The sequence below is a fragment of the Ursus arctos genome, unplaced genomic scaffold (assembly GCF_023065955.2).
Source record: "Ursus arctos isolate Adak ecotype North America unplaced genomic scaffold, UrsArc2.0 scaffold_9, whole genome shotgun sequence".
NCBI lineage: Eukaryota > Metazoa > Chordata > Mammalia > Carnivora > Ursidae > Ursus > Ursus arctos.
The window spans coordinates 4,501,802-4,508,771 of record NW_026623111.1 but is presented as its reverse complement, the minus strand read 5'-3'; the positions used below and the strand labels follow the sequence as shown (position 1 = coordinate 4,508,771).

Here is a 6,970-nt window from a genome sequence, read left to right as displayed (position 1 = left end):
AACCTCAGGCAGATGCTTAACCGATTGAGCCACCCAGGCGCCCAGAACATTTAGTGTTGTTAAAAGACAGAGGACAGGTCCAGAATGGAGTCACTTGTGCTAAGCCCACATCAGCAAATAGACTCAATGCCTAACTTCATTACAGTTTCAGCTTCTCCCAGCAGTGTCGGCTCAAATCAGTCCACCTGCAATCTCCCGGTCAGCACCAGTGAGGTCAACTGCCTGATAGGTCCTTGCCGTCCCCTGAAGGGACCACAGTGCTGGTAACTTCCTTGTCTGGCCCCCTTCTGCCCACAAAAATCTTTCATTTGCACAGTTCTTCAGAGCTCTTTCTGTCTGTTAGATGGGATGATGCCTGATTCATGAATAATTGAATAAAGCCTGTAAGAGCGTCAAAATGTACTCAGCTGCATTTTGTTTTTTAATGGATTGCTTGCAAGTTGGACTTTATTTCTTCTCTCTTTCATATAATGTATTTTACTTTATTGTTTTCTTATGGTTTTTTCAGTCAATCCAGGTTTTCTTCTATTCTCTCTAGTCTTCGATTTAATGGGTAGTTACTTCCTGGGATTTTTGCCTTAATAATCATGAATAAGCCTATATTTCTTCATTGGGATATCAAAATAATCATTATACTTCGCCACTACCCAGAGGGCTTTGTCCCCTGTGCTCCTTCCTCTTCCTCCCAAGCAAGATAAAGCCTGTGAGCCATGTTCACATCCCCACTCTCCCCATCCACTTGGGACAACCTTGGGCTTCAGTTCAGGTCTCAGAGAAGCAAGATAGAGGAAGCATGGCAGTCTGTGCTCTTGTGGGACTGCAGGGTACAAATGGTGAAGAGGGAGGAGTCCTGTCCCTCTCCACGTCCTTAGAGGCAGACACCAGCCTTCTGCCGACCCTGGCAACAGGAGTGACTCAGCCCCTGAGCATCTGCTCGGAGGGCCAGCAAAGCCATTCAGGCTCTCCTAGGACCACAGGTGTTCGAACAGCTGTGGTCCCCATCATCCCACACCCCACCCTCCCCTGCTCGCCCCCAGTGGACTCCCTGCTGTCCAGAGGTTCTAGGACTCTATTAAAGGTGGTCTGTGCTCCAGGCTCTCCCACTGGGCCCCCAGCATCACCTCCCCTGACAAGAGCATCGAAAGGGACAAAAAAATCCCTCTTTCTGCCCCTCCACAGGGTTCAGACCCAAGTCATAGGACTGGGAGTTCCAACTCTTACCCCCACAGCCCTGCCGCGCCTCACTGGATCCACAACAAACTGTTCTTTAGTCTCCAGCTTGGGGAAAGTCAAGTCCCCACATCATCTACCCAGCTAAGAGTGCCTGACATTATGCTGACAAGGCCTTGGAGCTGCCCATGTGTGGCAAAAACCTATCTGCAGAGCTGCATCTTTGAATTTGCTAATCTGGACAGACAGAAAAGAAAAATGTTCTAGAATTCAGTTATAGCAAGGGGAGAGGGGTTGGAAATGGGGTTAATAACTGATTATGCCTACATGATGAAGCCTTCATAGAAATCTCAATCCTATGGGTTCAGAGAGCTTCTGGGTTGGTGAACACAACTATATGTGGAAGATAATGCATCCCCCTCCATGGAGACAGAAGCTCCTGTTGGGAGCTGGAATACTGGGATATTCTATCTACTTACTACAGGCCATAGCAGCCCTTCCCCTCAAGTTGTGACAATCAAAAATGCCTCTAGGGGCACCTGGGTGGCTCAGCCGTTAAGCGTCTGCCTTCGGCTCAGGTCATGATCCCAGTGTCCTGGGATAGAGCCCTACATCGGGCTTCCTGCTTGGTGAGAAGCCTGCTTCTCCCTCTCCCATTTCCCTTGCTTGTGTTCCCTCTCTTGCGGTCTCTCTCTGTCAAATAAATAAATAAAATCTTTAAAAAAAAAAAAGCCTCCAGACATGACCAAATATACCTTGGGGGACAAATCACCTGCCGTTGAGAACATCCTGTCCTAGAGCAAGGTACAGGATCAGATACTACAGAAAACAGATAACCGAGCAAGCAGCAAAATCACATTAAAATTTTGAAATAATATGGGACTTTGTCAAATCTAAGAAGCCATCGATTTTTAAGATTCGCCCTTCTTTTAGGTAATGCTAAGAATGTGAATACGCTACCATTAAAGTGTGAATCATTTTTTTTTAATCACAGCAAATGAAAGACGCAGCACAATTTCAGAGAATTTAAATGTGAAAACAAGTTGCGATGAGAATCTGTGAGGGGCACATGGGTGGCACAGCAGTTGAGCGTCTGCCTTCAGCTCAGGGCGTGATCCCGGCGTTATGGGATCGAGCCCCACATCAGGCTCCTCCACTAGGAGACTGCTTCTTCCTCTCCCACTCCCCCTGCTTGTGTTCCCTCTCTCTCTGGCTGTCTCTATCTCTGTCGAATAAATAAATAATCTTAAAAAAAAAGAATCTGTGAAAATATTACTTTAATAAAACAAAAGAAAAAGAGAAAATTGGCTGGGCAGACTTGAAAAAAAGAAAAATCCTCCTGAAACTTCAATTGATAATTAAATCATGATTCTAACCTCTGTGCACCCAATGAAACATCTGCATGTCTACGTTATATGTGTGTGCGAAAAAGTGACAGGATGACAAGAAGTTAACAAATCCATCATCATAATGAGGTAATTGGTAGGTCAAGCAGACAACACATTAACAAGGTTATAGAAAATATTTAAAATGCAACTAACTTCTCTTTTCATTCATTTAGCAAATGATCAAAGGTCTTAAGGAGGTGAGACCAGAAATTCATGTTGATATCTGAAAGAAGAGCCTTGTTAACCTTGAAAATAAAACTGCCAGTTATTTTACCAGCAGAGAATTGCAACCCAGGACAAGCAACTGGTGGCAAAACCATAGGTGAGGAGGCACAGCAAAGAAGAGGAACACTCTTTTATAGAGGAAAGGGGGAGTTAGGCAGGTCGTTGTAAACAGAAAGTCCATTGGGAGTGTGAAGTGTAGTGGCTCCTTATTGGCTGGACTGTTGCTAGGGGAAGAAGTAAGCCTTTCTTCCTCGGGCTAAGGATAGCAAAGTAGTAGCTGAAGTAGTATCCACCTGCAAGTCTCCCTGTGCCTCTTCCTGTTGGATTTGCTCTTGACAAGGAGAACATGGGAGCTCCCCCTGCAGAACCTCCTCATTTGGTTTTAGTGAGGTTTCCCCTTATTCATTTTCCCGGGCCAAATAATGCTCCACTGTCTGGATTACCACAGTTTATTTTTGCATTCACCTAGTAAAGGACAACTTAGATCCTCCCAGGTTTGGGCAAGTATGAATAGAGCTGCTATAAACATCTGAGTGCAAGTTTTTGTGTGGATGTCCGTTTTCAAGTCATTTGGAGAATACCAAGGAGCACAATTGCTCGACCATATAGGAAGAGTATGCTTAGTTTTGTAAAGAAACTCACTTTCAAGGTGACCTTGTACCATTTTGCATTTGCACTAGCAAGGAATGAGAGTTCCTGTTGCTTCACGTCCTCATTAGCATTTGGTGGTGTCAGTTTTCTGGATTGGGGGCTTTTTAACAAGGGTGTAGTGTTACCTTACTGTTGTTTGAGCCATTTATTTTTACGTATACAAAAACACTTATGAGCTAGCTGCCTCTGATATACTGAGGAAGCCCAAAAGTTAGATTTTTAGTAGAGCAACCAAAATATAAAGATCCCGAGAAAAGTCTAAAACGTAAGGATTTTACATGTGTATATATTTGGTATTTACAAAGCATTTTCATGACTATTTCATTCTTAGTTCTGCCATATTCAAAATTAGGATCTGTGCCCTTTTAACGGACAGGAAAACAGAAGCCAAACACACGACACTTGTGCAACATGGATTCCTCAAGTTTTTACTTCTGTGTTGTGACTAGGTCAACCGGCTAGGAAATTAACTTATCTTTTCTTAAAATTCTGTTTAGTAAATGCGAAAGCAAGTTTACTGTGTGCCATGCTCTGCTCAGGGCTTCAGGGACACAAAGCTGAATAAGAAGACCCCCGGAGGACCTTCAACCAGGTGAAAGGTGTGAAGGGTAGCCAGCAAAACCCTCTTCACATCCACTGAGCTTTGGGTCTGGTGGAGCCTCAGGATGAAGGTACCAGACGAGGCCTGGTACCCGGGAGTGTGGGGGCTCCGGCTGGTGAAAAGACACCCAAATTTTCCGACTGTAATTCAAAAAAGGAAAACTACCCTTTCAGACAGCTGAGAGGGGTCTGGCAGCCCTACTAGAGCGGAAGGGGCTATCGAAGTGAGTTTGGGGATGCCACAGACTTTCTATCCTCGTTTATTGTAGGAAGATCGTGTTTATAACTTAAAAATCTTTAACTCAGTGCTCCAGAAGCCCTCCAACAGGAGGGTGCCCCCAGAAGGGTTCACCCCAAAACGGCGGTGGCATAGGGGAGAACGGGGGGGGGGGGGGGACGGGGAAATGAGGAAGAGCGCGGGTACATACGTGCGCGCTCGCGGCCACGGGAGAGTGGTCGCTCCACCCCCGACCCCCGCTGACGTGCGCGCGCCCGAGCCTCGTTCTACGAGCGGCGTGATCGTAAAGAGGCACGGCCGTGTCGTGAAAGGGGCCGCAACTCGCAGGGCGCTGGTTGACGGCTGGGGACTCCATTTTGTTCGCGGCTTCTCTGCTTGTAAGTCGCTCGTTTCCGTGGCTTCTGTGAGGCAAAAAGTTTAAAAGGGGTAAAAGTTTCAAAGAATATTCTGGAACTCTGTTGGTAAGCCTAGCGAGTCTCCATTTTCTCTCCGCAGCAGACGCCGATACCGCGGTTCCGGAGAGGCGGGGAGAATGCGGCCCTTGGACATCGTCGAGCTGGCGGAGCCGGAGGAGGTGGAAGTGCTGGAGCCCGAGGAGGATTTCGAGCAGTTCCTGCTTCCAGTCATCAACGAGATGCGGGAGGACATCGCGGCCCTCACCCGGGAGCACGGCAGAGCCTACATGCGGAACAGGAGCAAGCTGTGGGAGATGGACAATATGCTCATCCAAATAAAAACGCAGGTGGAGGCCTCGGAGGAGAGCGCCCTGAACCATCTGCAGAACCCCAGCGACGGCGTGGAGGGCAGAGCGGCCAAGAGGTGCGAGAAGGCCGAGGAGAAGGCCAAGGAGATCGCGAAGATGGCAGAGATGCTGGTGGAGCTGGTGCGGCGGATAGAGAGAAGCGAGTCGTCCTGAAGGAGCGCGGGCGGTAAGGCGGGAGGCGGGCGGGGCCGGGCCCTCGCAGACCCTCGGTGGACCTCGGACGAAACCCGATCCGTAGCGGTCCGCGGGGCTGGAGGCGGGGCGCGGGGGGAGACGTGAACGCGGGCTCGGTGTGGACCCCGGGCGGGAGGAGGTCGCTCGTCCGTATTCCTGACGCCGGTAGTTGGGAGAAGGAAGGTTGGAGTGTGTGTGCTCGGAACCCCAAGTCACGGTTTATTACGGAACGCTAATCTGCGGGCCTTTAAGGAAACTGTCACGCCAGGGGCCCCTGAGCGGGGGGAAGAGAGAGGGAGGATTATCCGCGGGAAGGCCGTTACTGGACGAGTTCAGATTTTGCTAGAAGGCTGGAGAGGGGCAGGGGACATCCCGAGGAGCTGGCGTCCTGCATGATGGAATTTGTGAGGGGTGTTGGTTGATGTTTTTCTTCAGGATTTTAACCTCCTAATGAGGACTTTCTCCCACCTGCGCCTTAGGTTTCCAGCCAACGGATTCTGGTCAACTGATGGAGATTGGCTGACATCCTTGAGAAGCTGAAACCAGAGAGCCTTTTGTTTTCTCTTTTTTTTCTCTGTCTACACTCTGTCCTCACTTACACTACGTTTCTGCTATGGTCTGTGGTTGATGACCTCAAAATAAGTTCTGACTGTTCAATGTTTTTGTTTGGGGAAGTAACTTTTATTTGGAAGATGCTCTCGCACGAGAATTAGGGCCTAGATTGTAAGCTCTTGCAGCAGTCACAGTTGTTCCTGGGCTTTGGTTATTTCTAAATGTTGAGGTGCTTTGTGCTTCCGTGTGTGACTTGATAGCTCCCTGGAACTTTGAGTCTGTGTCACGTGAGACTCAAGAGTTGGAGGTTTCCAGCTCTGGAGGTGCTGAAGGAGCTGCGTTACTTCTAGAAGATTACTTCATGCGGCAACTGCTAAAGAAGCTGAAGGAGAAGGGACCAGACTTCAAGTGGGAATGCGAATGGAGCTGATCTGGCTAGGACTGATGAATCAGAAGGCGGCGTGGAGGATGGTAGTGTCTGTATTTTGGGACTTTGATTTCTGTGTGAGACCAAAGGAGAAGAGATGTATTTTGTTCAAAATTTAAATTTTATGTGGCACACTATCTGATGTAACCTGTCTGGTCAGTTTGTTTGGACAACCCAACTCAGCTTTATTTGATGTGGAATCTAGAAGAGGAGGCAAGATCTTGGGTTTTGTACAAGTTGATGTAATACTCATACATTTCAGGGGATTCTGGGCATAAAATGGAAGAGATACTTGCAAAGGCTCTTGAGGGGCTGAGAAAGGAAAGGAGGACTGTCTGCATTGGACCCTAAACTGAACAGGGACTAGGTATTTTTGAAGTTCATAAGTCGTCCTGCTCTAAGTTCATTTGAGTAGCAGCCCTGACAAGTATTTGAGGTCAAAACCCTACCATGTGTAATAAAAAGAAAAAAAAAATGACCATGTTAATAAAAGTATTCATTTGCTTGAAAAGACAAAAGATGTAAAAAGTTATTGACTAAAATTTTGTTTGTCTCAAAATGAAATCTTGCTCCTTGATTGTCATTGCCAAATGGAAGATGAATTTCTTACGGTCTTTGAGGCCCTTGGTAAGCCTCTGGTCATGGGGAAGGTTTATCTCTGCGTGCTATGATAGGAACTGGTCGAGGGAAGGAGAGACTTGGTTCTTAGCGTAGGAAGGGACCTCTTAAAGTCCTGTGATCTGGGCCACTGCCTTCAGAGAACCAACTCAGAGTACTTTAGT

The 6,970-nt window shown here is 47.5% G+C and overlaps 1 protein-coding gene across 2 annotated transcripts; it reads left to right on the top strand.

Annotated features, from left to right (window-relative positions):
* Positions 1 to 4,559: 4,559 nt before the first annotated feature.
* MRFAP1 (Morf4 family associated protein 1) lies at positions 4,560 to 6,706 on the top strand. 2 transcript variants are annotated; one of them, XM_048212022.2, is made up of 3 exons: positions 4,560 to 4,649; positions 4,768 to 5,201; positions 5,689 to 6,706. In XM_048212022.2, exon 2 carries the CDS (start codon positions 4,805 to 4,807, stop codon positions 5,186 to 5,188), a length of 384 nt encoding a protein of 127 aa, XP_048067979.1. In that variant the 5' UTR covers positions 4,560 to 4,649; positions 4,768 to 4,804; the 3' UTR covers positions 5,189 to 5,201; positions 5,689 to 6,706. The 2 variants fall into 2 exon arrangements, with proteins under 2 accessions (XP_048067979.1, XP_026341845.1); XM_026486060.3 differs by having other exon boundaries at positions 4,588 to 5,201.
* Positions 6,707 to 6,970: the final 264 nt, after the last annotated feature.

Coding starts and splice junctions, on each gene's coding strand:
- MRFAP1 (XM_048212022.2), top strand. CDS start 4,805: ATGCGGCCCTTGGACATCGTCGAGCTGGCGGAGCCGGAGGAGGTGGAA.